Below are 14,033 nucleotides of genomic sequence, written 5' to 3'. Positions count from 1 at the left end.
TTTTACTTTCTCTACCTGGATTTGCCACTTCTGAAAGTAAGGATAATACAATAATTAAAAAGTAAATTTTCAATTTTAAAGTTTACCCTCAAGTTGACAGCATAACAAGGGTTAAAAAAGTTAGTGATCCATTTAGTATCCAATCATCTATTCAAGCTCTAAGGACGTTTTTATTCCACTTGGTAGCTGTATGCATGAAAAACACCTGGTTTCATATGCAATGAGATTGACGCCAGAACGGACACGAGTGGAGTAAGAATTCTTTACAAAATAAATGATTTTTGACGTTAACCTCATCGAACCCCAATTAGACATGGACCAGAGCGAGTATAACTGCAGTATGGTCAGGGGGGGGGGGGGGATGGGAGGCTAGAGGACATTTTGAGAGCAGCAGACAAAACGAATGATTTCACGACGTGTATATGAGAGCCAATAATATCTGCACAAACTATGCTCCGTATAGAAATTCAACACGGATTCATCAATTCATTGATTAAAATGGGCCAGTATGTCACAGCTACTTCGCTGGTTTCCCGGTTAGACGCTAGGGAAGAAGTTTGCATCAGCCTCAAGTATAATCAGTGAAAAGATTGCGAAAGAAGAGAAGAAATTATTAGGATGGAAAGCTCTTAATATGGAGGTAAAGGGGGAAGCACCCTGGGGGAAAGTGGAGCAGCAGATCATCCCGGGATGAATAAAGCAAACAGCAAACGTCCATCAGGCTGATGAGGAGGCTTCATCTCTTACCTCCACATCGGCACAAATCATCAGGCTTAATGGAGAATTCTGCCGTATTGATTTTCATCAGCTCTTTATTTGCCAGTGCTGCTTCACGCGAGCCCTGCACATTTTACTGACGCTTTCAGCCTGAAAAAAAGAACATCTTTAAAATCAGTTGAAAATGTGACTGGTATTTTGAGGGATGCAAAATGCATTTCCTTTTTTTATTACATTGACACATTATAAAATAGATATCTTTTTTAATATTTAATGTTCTAGAATATGCTGATAACTGATATGCACTGATTGTTTACATGCATATCTCTTCTGAGCTTGCAATGATTTTGATGTAATGAAATGGGGTGCATGTGAATCTGTGCAAAAACAAAGCATATTTAATCTCTGCAATCTGATTTTATTTTTGAAAGAAACACACAATGAAATTTGGGAAGATTGTAACAGTGTTTCAAACAAAGTGCAAAAACATGTTGCTACTATCAATTGAGTATATTTACAGGACGCCATTGAGAGACTGAGCACATCATTTAGCTCATAATAGGATTACTTAAAAAAAAAATCTGGGTATAAAGTAGGCTACATAGAACCAAGAGGTTTGAAGCTGTCCTTCATATTTAAACTAGTCAAACTGCATATCGCTGGCGTTGGGCTGAAACCTATATTTATTTATTTTATTTGTATATTATTGGTCAGTCCACACATAGGTGTTATTTTTTTACGAATTACGACCTGTCTAAAGTGTTGAAAATGGCTTGCTGTCTTTGATTATGCAATGTATGTGTTTTTTTGTTTGTTTTTTGGTGGTAGGCTACGGGTATTCCGCCCGTCGCCATCAATATGATTTCCCTGCAGTAATTACCAAATGGCTAGTATGGAAACAGTGCTTTATTTTCCTTGTGTATCTTTGTGGTAGTTTTGTTGTCATGTCAATCATTTTCTTCTTCCACACGTATGAATCTGCAGACATCTTGTGATATGAATACAAATTTCCTTGGTTATCATTTGGCATCCATGAGAGTCACGAGTGTCAGGATCTGTATGGAAATTAATTTATGTACAATACTGCCTCTTAGCAAGAAAAAGAAAAAAAACGCAATGAAAAAGATCCAAGATTTGCATATTAGTCAATTTACAAAAGATATACCATGGGACGTTTCTATGCATCACTGCAAAGTGCAACACATTCAACTCTTTTATTCCACCTCAACCAAAAGCTTTGATAACGCAAAGATTTGCACGGCCAAAGTGAAGAGTTTCACAAACGAATCTCAAGTCTTGAATGTGCCTTTAGCAGAATGAGTTGAATTCAATGTTTTGTAAATGTTGAAAGATCTAGTTAAATGAATTCAGAGATTAAAAATAAATAAAATATGTTAGACAATTATACAGTAGTGGTGTCCAATGAACAGCGATAATGTCCACAGAGTTCCAGAGCTATGAGAGAAAGGCCCAATGATCTATAATTGGTGTATAAGAAAAACATATAGAAACCTCTTGTCTTTGGTGTGTCAAATTCACCAAACATGGATGTAAATAGATTAAAATAACCCCAAGAAAAAACTGACGCAGATTCTGGTAGCAATTTTGAATTCAGTGGCATTGCTGCTGTGTGTGTTTTGTTGTTCTTTCTCCTTTATACTTGCATTTTAGTTGTTGGTTGATGAGCTAACTTTTAAGTTACATTTTTATTTCTATCATTGTCTTACTATTACTCAATTGACAAAAGTCCTTGAAATATGTGAACCCTCAAGTCTAGTAGACTACAAAGCAAAGATGTAAAACCAATTTAGCAGTTGTGTATCGCATGTATAGTCAGTGCTGGACTGTACTTGAGGACAGTTTGAAGCTCGATGAATAAAATGGCCGTTAAATCTTTATTCGGGCCACCGCGCACCGAGCGATGTGACTGAACACAACTGAACCGAACAAGTACAAACTGCTTAGAGTGGGAAACTCCCCGCCGATCATCTGCCGACTGTGGTCTACCATCAGAAAACAATGTTTCGAGGCTCCGCGTAAAGTAAAGTATTGTATTATTTGTTTAAAACCACAAACAAGATGGTGTGATTGTCAAGGAAGAAGCAGATTGCCCTGGACGTTGTAGCTAGAGAGGAAAGAAAGGACAGGGTGTGGATATTGGACACGCTATTGGCTGAACTTGTGCATTTCAGGTGACAGAGACTCTCCACGGTCCACGCTTTGCTTTTATAGCCACAGCTATATAAATACAATGAACTATTATTGTAAAACACTAATATATATATATATATATATATATATATATATATATATATATATATATATAAACGTATTGGTAAAGCTTTGTGGCAACCTTGTTGCTGTTGCTTAAAGATCATGTGACACGTGGCTTTTTTTTTTTTTTTTTTTGGCCATTAAAGCTGTGGCATTGCAACACTGTTCACCTGCAATTCAAATTTCAAAACTAGATGCAAACATTTTGCCACTCATGAAAACTAGTTTCAGATACCCTGACACGGTGCGACAGTTCATTAGCATCCGGTTGTGTTGCTTGATGTGCGGCGGGACTTAAGAATGCAATCTAATGGTCATGTACGAGATCTCGTTATTGGCATATTAAATATTAGGCAAATCTAGGCAATACTGGGGTAAGTGTTCTAAACCTAAACTATGAAATGTAACAAGTACTAGGAAGTCATTTTCAGGGAAGGTCAGCATAGAGGAGCCTGAATCAAAATGGTGACGTTTGATACGGGCTAAGCAGCCAGTCACAGGGGCTTATTGACATCAATCCAAGTGTGTGTGTGTGCGTAAAATGAGTGTTAGCTGCCATTGGTGATAATGACAGAGGTGCCTTTGGGTCCGGGTGTCTGTTCTGCCGGCATGCGGAGGTGAGGGGTCATATCCGTGCCGGCAGAAGTGCAGTAGCCTCGGAGGCTCTCTTGCTCGTAGAGGTGCTCAAGAGCATAGCCTGTCAGAGGGTAGGGTGTATGTTTTTCCAAGTATGGCCTAAAGTGGGTGTGGGGTGGGTACAGAGCTGGGGCCGGGGTGGGAGAATCTGAACATGGGCCTGCTCGACCGAACGGGTAATGCAATTGTAAAGACCGCGAGCCCAGGTCTGTCTGGAGGTAGTCTTTGGACTTGTTGAGGCTTTCAGACCCTGGACTTAGCCTTGACGAATGGGCGGGGCTGTGCACCGGGCTAATCACGTGACTCAAACCGCGACACACCACAGCCTGTATTGGCCTTTGAGGATATTCTGAGGTACAGCCGGGACCGACGCTGTTTAACAGTCCGTTGACCTGCCCCAGTGGAGTGTCTGGATGAGCCTTTCGTAGCTGTCGTCGACTTTCCTCCTCCTTAATCATTTGCTGTGTTGCTCGTATAAGTGTCTCCATTTTGCTGGATTCCTGTGGGCTGAACCTGAACTGGTCGCTGCGCTGGCGATCTCCCGAGTCACTGGTGGAGCCTCGATCTGGAGAGCTCACCACACTGTCCTCATCCCAATGATTGCGACCTTTAAGACACATAACACTGAATAAATGACACTTTGATCAAGTGAAAAGTAGTCAACCTGACCTGTGGTCTGATGAGACCGAGATACATTTATTTGGTTCAGATGTTGTCAAGTGTGTGGTGGCAACCAGGTGATGGCAGTGGATAAGGTTCATTAAGGGAACCGTTAATGCCAACATACTCTAAAATGGTAAATGGACTGCTTTTTTATATAGCGCTTTATCTAGACCATATGGTGCCTTAAGCGCTTTACAATGTCTCACATTCACAAACCAGTGGTCGACTGCTGCCATGCAGGGCGCTGCCAGGCTCACTGGGAGCAGATTGGGGTTCAGTGTCTTGCTCAAGGACACTTTGACATGCTCACCAGTGGTGAGGATCGAACCCACCACCTCACGGATGGGAGGCGACCGCTGAGCCATGCCGCCCCTGCCCTGTGACGTACTACGCACTCTGCGTGATCCCCTCCCCATCCAGAAGCCCTTGGCAGTATTCCAACATAACCCCAAACACACCTCCAACTTTGTTAAATATGAACAAGTCAGATACAGTGGCGTAAAAAAAGGATTTGGCCAAAATCCAATAGGGAGTCTATGGGAAACTGCCCAAATACTTTTTTTGCCCCACTGTCACAAAATAGTCTTAAACTGTATTAAAGATTACATGTGCGTTCTTACCATCGTAACTGTGAACTGCTGTAATATGCGGCATGCCGGCATCACATCCTTTGTGGTTCTCCAATGAGCTTTTGCTGAGGGGCAACATTGCCCGTGTTGCACTCCACCATGAGTCCCTGCTGGGAGGAGGCGCTCCAAGGAAATAGCGTCCCGCTTCACATCGGCCCCGTTCACAACTTTGACCTTGGGCTTGAACATGGACGTGTTTGTGACCGTCAGCGGTACGATGCTGCTCTTCAGACACACTGTAGCACAGCGGACCGGAATTGGGGAACTGCTTGTACACGCAGGAGGCGTCCGCGCCTTCATTTGTCTCCAGCATCTGTGGCGAGGCTGTGTCAGTTAGGGGGCTTCCCCTCCAGGGACTCTCCTGATCTGAATCCGAGCGCTCCATCTGAAAACTTGGATGCTGAATTGAGAGGGGGAAAAAAAACAAAGAAAAACGAGCATAACCTGATATAATCGTTTTCTTCAACACTTTGTAAACAGGTTTAACTCTAGATCAAAACATAAAAAAAAATCTAAAATACTCACCTGATTGTATGGTGAGAGTCTAGCTTTGGTTTTGGGGCGGGATACTCTGCTCTTGGTGGCTCTGCCTGTTTCGGTTAGACTGCTCGTTGTATTGCTGCTGAAAGGGAAGGGGGCCTTGGACATGACCTGATCCAGAGAGAGCTGGAAGCCTTTATACTCCGTCTCCCTAAAGACACAAGCATTAATTAGTTTTTTTGGGCGATATTCTACATTTACGTTCCAAAGATGTACAATACAGAGAGGTCTCCTGTCTCCTGTCTTTTCAAAAAACAACAACAGTATAGTTATTATTTTCCCTTCCAGCAAAAGCTCATTAGCATTTGTTTTAGCATTCTGAGCCTCATTGTGAAGGACCAACACACACCAAGCGTCGCGTGTCTATGTGTGACAGCATTAATACTTGGAAGTGTTGGGATGTGCTGAAAGAGCTGGAACGGCTGTTGGGAGGCTTTTTTTTTTGGACTAGAGGGATTGAAGCAAGGCCTTTAACAAACAGCGCACAGAGGGAAAGCAGACCAATCAAATACATTAGGAGATTAAAGGCTATGTCTGGCTAAATCAGGCCTGGGGAGTGTTGACATCTTAGTAATGTGAAAAAGGAATCGATTTCTCTCTCAAGTGTTCCATGGAAGTTGCCATGGCTGAAATCCTTGGCAGAGATTTACTCGAGACAAATAGTGATCCATTCTTCCTTTGCGATCAGTGTTTGGTCACAAAAACTAGATGGCAGAGGTGGGCACGTCAACCGTCAACAGTCGGGACACCCTTCCGTCATCATTAATCCGTCAATATTTCAAGCAGAACCGCATTGTAATTGTCAATCTGTCATTCGAAATGGGCCTCCGTCAAGGTTTGCGTCATTTATCAGCAAAATGGGAATTCCGTCATTGACAGATTGACGATTACAATGACGGACGAAAATCCAATTCCGGCAATGCTTAGTCCGTTAATTTTTCGAAGTATCCCGTAATTCGTTAATCGTTAATTGTGGAATGCCCACCTCTGCCGGATAGCAATATTGTATACAGTACATCTAGATGGATTTAATTCATCGGATTGGACACCCTTCCTTTATTCTGTGTTTAGAATTAGTCCGCTCCGGCTAAATCCGGCTCGCTCAGTCTTTTGGCGTTGCTTGCCGGGCTTCACACCGGCTGCCAAGTCGCCGTCACTCGCCAAGATGCTTATTGGCTCATGCAAGATAAGAATTGGTGGTAGGCTTACGAAGTATGGTCTCTCTGAGCCACCATAGCAGGGCTGGCCAAGTTCGGTCCTCGAGAGCCCCTATCCAGCCTGTTTTCCATGTCTCCCTCTTTCAGCGCAGCTGAATCTAATTTTCAGCTCATCAGCAAGCTTTGCAGAGGCTCGATCATGAATCAGGTGTGTTAGTGGAGAGAAACATGGAAAACGGGCTGGATAGGGGCTCTCGAGGACCGAACTTGGCCACCCCTGCACCATAGTGTGTGTGCTCTGAAATGCACACGTTTCGGCTGCGTTCTATGCTATAGCGACATCTAGTGGTCACTTATTACACACTGTCACTTTAAAGTAGGGAAACTATTGTACTGTATCCAGAGCTCTGTAAACCTGCAGCCTACTTTGCCATAGCATAACCTGTCACGCTGAAACTTGTAAAGGACCACATCAAATTCCAAAGGCAGCGTTTACACTTGCAATACCACGCTGTGGTCGTGACCAAAGTGAGGAGGTGAAGAGATGGGAAAATTGTTGTTCTTTTTTTATTTTTATTTTATATAGTTCATAAAACATGTCATTTCTAGATTGATATTACAAAAATATTTCTAAATCTCTAAAGGGGTTTACAATATTCTTCTGTGGCTCAGATTGTAACGGTAAATAATTCACGGTGCACACATAACTAAACTAGTTTCCCCTTTTAAGCTTTTGTGGTTACATGCTTTCACTGATGAAATGTCTTTAGTGAAGGTCTGCAGTGGCAGACTACATACAGTACCTTGAACACACACACACACACACACACACACACACACACACACACACACACACACACACACACACACACACACACACACACACACACACACACACACACCCACAGTGCGAGTTCACATCCAGGTGAATTGCCCTTATCACTTTGTATCCATTGTTCAAATGTACACAAAGGCTACTGGACGGACACATTTGCCCCTGATAACATTCCTTACAAAAGACCACCCCTTACCTATCAAAGATTATCTTATAGTTCAAGGTCTTGTGCAAAACCTCGGATTTAAGTATGTTTTATTTCAAACATTTCAGTCGCATATTCCAAAAGAGCCATTGCAGCCCTTAATATACAAAGACACTTGATTAAACATAACCCTTTTCTCGATTCTGAGTTTAGGAGGTCAAATAAACGTGTGTCAAGATTTGCTCTGCCTGTCAAAATAGGAAGTCTGATTAGAGACAAATTCAAAGTATCGTACTCAACCTGCTCGTTGTCCAAATAGTTTTAGAATAAAGAGTGCTCCTACATATTTCAATGGAAATCTGAGATTGACACATTGTCATGATTGCCTACTGAGGTCATGAGACAGAAGTAGAGTTCACCTTATGTGATGTCATGTGAGACCCAAACACTCGAGATAAGTTGCCAGTCACAAAAGATATCTTTCAAACCCAAACTACAAAAAAAAAAAGAAGAGTTTTCGCTTTCTCTATGGGCCGTATCATCCAGCAAAGATATCCTGCAGCATTTGCTTTATTCACGAGGAGAGGTCAACCAGGTCTAATTATGCTTCTTTAAAAAAGGGAAAAATAACATCAAATCTTGTGGATTTAATGATTTCAATGCTCTCTGACAAAGTCTCATGAGGTTTTCGGAGGATGGTCAAGATTAGCATGAGGGCGGTCTCCATATTGTGAGGCTTAAAATGAACATTGACATGTTTTATTTTGTGAGGCAAAGGGGCTGTAAGCAGCATTGAGGCAAATATCAAGCACTTACGTCAGAACGTAGTTGACGCTGACGATGCAGTGAGGTCTGGAGGAGCGACTGTTGTGTACGATGGTTGCATAACTCTGAACCCACACCCAGCCGCCATGTTTGGCCAAGAAACGGTAGTACCGAGTGGTGACTTGACCTTTCACAAGAACTACAAAAAAAAAGAAAAAAAAAGAAAGGGGGGCGGGGGGGGTTGGATAAAAATAGCTTCTAGTTAATTACATTATCAATAACCTTGCAGCATTTTTTTGTATTACCTTTCTTCAAAAATGTAACGGGAGAAGTTAGAGGGTCAAGTATGATAATATCGCATGTTCAACCACTCACGCAAATGATGTGCACAGCGCAGATGGAAGGAGTCACAGCTGTGGACGTGATGATAGAGGGTCTTCTCGATGAGATCTTGTGGCTCGTAGCCCGTTAGCTCTGCCACCCTAAACAACACACACACACACATTTTCAGCTGTCATTAAGTGTTCTCATGTTGACACACAATCCAAAGTGGAAACAAATCCATGAAAGTATTGAGGGGAAAACACACGTCAATATCACATTTCCAGCGCAGCAGTGGTGTGAACATGTAAAAAAATAAAATAAAAAATACCGCGAGTCGAGGAAGATGAGCTTCATGTCCAGACTGGCTCTAAACATGAACATGTTGCTGTGCAGTTTGATCTCTGTGATCGCGCTGGGTGGCAACGAGTGGCCGACGGCCACCAGCCCAACGTTCTGGTAGCAGCCGTCGAATGGAGACATGTCCAGGCTGTACTGGCGGATTTTCAAGTAGCCACTGCAGTGAATCACCTGCGTAATGAGACAATCTCCATTCAGTGTTGCAATAAGAACATGATTAAGTAATCACATAAAAACAAATGGGGGTTCCCCCCCCCCCCTCTCTGACCTTGTAACCGCCACATGTAAGGCCAGCATTCCTTTTTGCAAGGACGCATTTCATTCTCAGAAAAAACGAGCGCTCCATCTCATATTCTGAAAAGATGAAAAAAAAAAAATAAGTAGATGAGACTCGTCACAGAAATTGCATGAATACTTACATACTTTTTTTTTTTTAATTGTCTCCCAGATAAATAGGTTTGGCTCAGAAAAATATTTTTTTTTTAAAAAAGGGCACCTGTCTTGGCCAGATGCACATTTTGCTCTTTGATGACGTTTAAACCCACTGAGCTATGGTGCAGCTATTCAGCATGATGCGTGAGAATGCTGAAAAGCTTAATGCTATTAGCTGAATGCTAAGATTTTAATGCATGTGCTTAAATCATTTCAGTGCAATTGTAATCAATTTCCTGATATGATAGTAAGTAAAATATGATCCAAGCGGGTTTTGAACCCAGGTACTGGCCCTGTGGAAGAAGGCACCACTGAGCTAACTTGACTTCTTCAATATAATGGCGTATTTATTTTTGAAAAGTGACATCGGATGCCGAAAGCTAACATGCATTTAATCATTTCAGTGAAATCATAATCAATTTCCTGATATGATATACAGTAGGTATACATGTGATGTACAGTCGGAGGTGGGATTCAAACCCACGACCTCCTGCTTACTGGACAAAGCACTTTACCAACTGCTCCAGAGAGGTGGTAACGATGATCGTTTGGTTATATGTATAGAAGTGGCCATACAATGTGGTACAGTACTTGGAAAAAAATCAATGTCAGTCCCATTGAAAATGAATGGGAAGAAGTTGATATTTAACATTAAATTGTGGGAATACTATATACCCATTTTTGAATTTTGAACGGTGTAAATCGGAAGAATTATATGGGAGTTATTGCACGGCAAAAAAAGTGTGGAGAATAACAATCCCAATCACATGCAAACAAACGAAAGCTTCTACACTGGTGTGAATTGTTGTTTCTCATGTTTTTCTCTCGGTATTCACAATTGCGTGAAGTTAGATATATAATACGAGTTCATATCATGTACATGGTTTGGGATGGTTGTTTACCTTGGACAAAGTGTGAATGATAAGGCTGGTGTGCTGTCAGGACAGCTGTCATTTCATCGTGGTCTGCAGGATGAATGTATTCAAAGATGCTGTTTCCTGTCAACTCGACCTGAAATGCACAACCATGTCAGGACCGTGACGCCTCAGGTGTGACATAGCAACGGAGTTAACATTACCTTTGTTAAACCAACCTGAGACAGACCCAAATGGACCGAGGCCGTTTCCGATATGTACATTATTTTCCCATCTGGAGCAACCACAAAAATAAAGCCGTCCAATGTCTGGAATAAACAACAGAGACGTTACCATAGCTAATGACCACCAGAAGCCAAAGATCTGGACAACGTGATTTACAACCGCGGTGTTTAATAGCGGGCATACAGTATGTGGGTGTGTTGCAGTGTCTCATTGCAAGTTGATATTATTAGAATCGATGTGAACGTGCAGAGCTGAAGATGGAGTTGAGTTCAGAAAATTTCAATGAGCTGAATAAAAACAGGAGGCAATTTATTTGATTCATCGAGCAGCTTTGGAGTCTCAACTGTCTACAAGCTTACTCAAGTTGAAGCTAAACCCCCAACATACCATTTTGCTCTTCTGCACTTGAGTCAGTCTAGCAAACAGACTCACTCTCAAAGTATGCTGCTGAACAAGCACAAGCAGCTCAAAAATATACCTTTTTTTTTTAAAGTACATCACATACATATTATGATTAATTTGCATGTGCATTGCTATATATTTGATGTAGCTAACTTTCAAAATTGCTTTTCGGGTAAATATTTTTTAATATACAAATTTTTTTTTCCAGGTCCATACTGTGCTCTCCTTTAACGGAGCACAGATTGATATACACAGTATGTGTGTGTGTATGTGTGCGTGCTCTCACGTCCTAAAAATATCCTTTGCAAAGCTATTCATACAATTACATGGCACGCGTTGGTCTTTCCAACTGCTATGCATGCCTTTGTCACAGGCAAGCCTGCTTCTTTGTGTTGTTGCTAATGTGAAGGATGATGTTCGCTGTGTGAAGGCTCCAAGACAGATCGAGGCCTGAGCATGACCATGAATGCGCTCAGCTCATTAAGTCTTCAAGTACTATAAGGAGACCAGTGGGTGGCAAATGGGGCAAATGTGGGAGATACGACACAAGGAACGGCTTGAATAATAATAATAATAATAATAATAATAATAATATACCTGTAGGAGGTGGGAACCTAAATCCTGGCTGACCCCATCCAGGGAGCTGCGGCTCACGTGGCCCCATGACTCACCAAGGCCTGATAAGAAAATCACACACAAATACATAATGTTTAAATATATTAATAATGATGATAATAATAATAATAATAATAAACGATATTAAATAAATAATGTGTTCACGAGGGGAAAAGCGTGTAAATAATAATAATAATATTCGTAGAGGACAGCAAAGGAATTATGAAATATTATGTCTCGCACACAATTCAATTGCATATAATTTCGATGAAAATGAGGAAATGGGATGCAAAGTACCGCGACCTGATAATGTCATCAGATAAAAATCAACACATTTTAATAAACCTCATCTTTTAACACGGAAACCATCCCCGTATAATTTCGGACTTTTTTTTGTTCTGTGAAAGTATTAGCATAAACTAGTCAAAATAGGAGAGGGGGGGCTTTGAGTTAAGCTGCATGAGGCCCAATACCCAAAGCGGACAAAACAAACACGAGTCCGCGCAGCAGACTTGGAATTGAAATGCAAATGTGCAGCAGAATAAACAGGCGGCATGTGGGGAACATCATATGGACTTCTCTGTTTGGACTCGGAACACAATCGCGTCGCCTCCAGTACACTTTACTAAAGAAAAGACCATCGAATAAATTCTTGAATTGGATTAAGGTTTTCATCAGGAACAAAATAATGAATGTATAATTGATCACTGCCTCGGAAAAAAGTTTGTTTGGGATGCAATAATGTTAGCTTATTAAGATACACGACTTTGTGTTTCTGCTATAGCTTATTTTAGACGAGTTTGTGTTTATATTCTTAACTCGTAAATATTTTATTTACTATATAAACAACATAAAAGACTCAGTTGGATTTATTTAAATCAGTAAAGAAATAAAAAAAAACTAGATATTTTTAATATACCAATTAAATGTAAAAACAATTTTTTTATAATAAGTCACGTGATACGACGCCGCATATACAATGAAGCATTATTATTTTCGTCACGTACAAAATATACAAAATGGCAGAAAAGATACACTGCACTGAGCCTCATATTACACTTATAGAGCGGCTCACTTTTATTTAGTGGATTTGGAAAACATATATATTTTAACTCGCACTTTCTTTATCCATAATTATAATTATATAAACTAATATTAACACCGTACTGGATTAACCTGGAGTATTATAGCCTAGACTACAAGTGATAATTGGGCCTATAATTATTAGGCCTACCTTAAAAATATAAAGTGTTGCCCACTGATTGTTTGATCATTGATCGAAGTGGGCCTCGAAGACAGAATTTAAGTTTTTAACAGAATTTATACTACCGCTAACGTTCCAACGTCACGATGTTAAATTGGAGCGTTTATTTAAGTTACGTATTTTCAGTAAGGGAACACAAGAAAGTATTCGCCAGTTAAGATGCCGTTCGACCGAGGTGGACCGCCGTGGCAAAGCTCAGCAACACAGTCATAAAAGAAAATAACATTTTTACATTTGCTGTTGCTTTTTAGTATTGATGGTCATTTGTGTTCATGGCATATATTAGGTATCTTTCTTTCTTTCGGGTTTTCTTTCACATTCTGTCATGTACCGCAAAAAGTTTGTCCACAAATAAATAAATAAATGAATGACTATTTATTACCTGGATGCCGATGGTTGCCGCATTCGAGGCACACCGTTTCACTGCTTTTGGTGCTTCCCGTCAAGCCCCCCCCCCCCCCCCCCCAACTCCAAATATGTTGAAGGATCAGGCATGTGCGTGCTGCTAATTTGCGAGGCGAAGTAGCAGTCACGCGTGCAGCATGGATCCTCATCAAGAGACTCCAGGAAACCACATGACCGATGTTGCTCTTAAATGAGTCTGGCTCAAAGCTATTCATTTCATATTTAAATGCAAAACATTGTAAGGAGCGCAGTTGAGAGGGTGTGGGTTCGAATCTCGGCCTTCCAAGTTGTTCCCGGTTTCACTCAGGTCTGATTGGTTTGTGAAACGGAAAACGCATTCAATATATATAGGACCCTGTATTATTATTTTTTTATTCTCTCTAAATTATTATGCTATTATAATAGGCCATGTGGTAAAATAAATTCGTTGCGCTGTAGGCCTGTTTAGTGTTTATGCACAGTAGACCTGAATGTACAAGGTAAAAAATAAAATGCATTTTGTGACATTTAAATTATATATATATATACATATATATTTTAAATGAAATAGAAGAAATAGCCCATAGGCTAGAGCTAATGCGCGAGTCTTACCTTGAGGAAAAACGATCCTCATTTTGAGGTAGCTTGTTGTCAAGCGGATGATGGAGGCTTTATCCAGCTGCGACGTGATGGCCGACGGGAGCGGCAACAGTTTGGCCAGTTCATAAAATTCGCTATTCTCCTTTTCCCGTCGAGTCCGGGCAGCGTTTTTCGATTTCTCTTTCATGCTGTCT

General features: G+C 41.0%; 1 protein-coding gene and 1 long non-coding RNA gene across 4 annotated transcripts in view; one reads left to right on the top strand and one right to left on the bottom strand.

Moving 5' to 3' along the window:
* The window catches only part of LOC147172019 (uncharacterized), a 31,360-nt gene that overhangs the window by 16,275 nt on the left and 1,052 nt on the right, over window positions 1-14,033 (top strand). The gene's annotated exons all lie outside the window — the stretch shown is intronic.
* sim1a (SIM bHLH transcription factor 1a) lies at window positions 3,540-14,026 on the bottom strand. Of its 2 annotated transcripts, XM_086078122.1 has the most exons (12): window positions 13,852-14,026; window positions 11,574-11,653; window positions 10,553-10,657; window positions 10,377-10,485; window positions 9,311-9,396; window positions 9,014-9,213; window positions 8,737-8,843; window positions 8,413-8,560; window positions 5,445-5,610; window positions 5,031-5,319; window positions 4,911-4,946; window positions 3,540-4,234 (listed from the first exon to the last, which is right to left on the bottom strand). In XM_086078122.1, the coding sequence occupies exons 1-12, from the start codon at window positions 14,024-14,026 to the stop codon at window positions 3,540-3,542; spliced, it is 2,196 nt and encodes a 731-aa protein (XP_085934248.1). The 2 variants fall into 2 exon arrangements, with proteins under 2 accessions (XP_085934248.1, XP_085934247.1); XM_086078121.1 differs by having other exon boundaries at window positions 4,911-5,319.

This window comes from Leptonotus elevatus, chromosome 6 (genome assembly GCF_054856555.1).
Source record: "Leptonotus elevatus isolate MCC_2025b chromosome 6, RoL_Lele_1.0, whole genome shotgun sequence".
Lineage (NCBI taxonomy): Eukaryota > Metazoa > Chordata > Actinopteri > Syngnathiformes > Syngnathidae > Leptonotus > Leptonotus elevatus.
The sequence above is the reverse complement of the archived record's forward strand: the minus strand, read 5'-3'. Positions and strand labels throughout refer to the sequence as shown.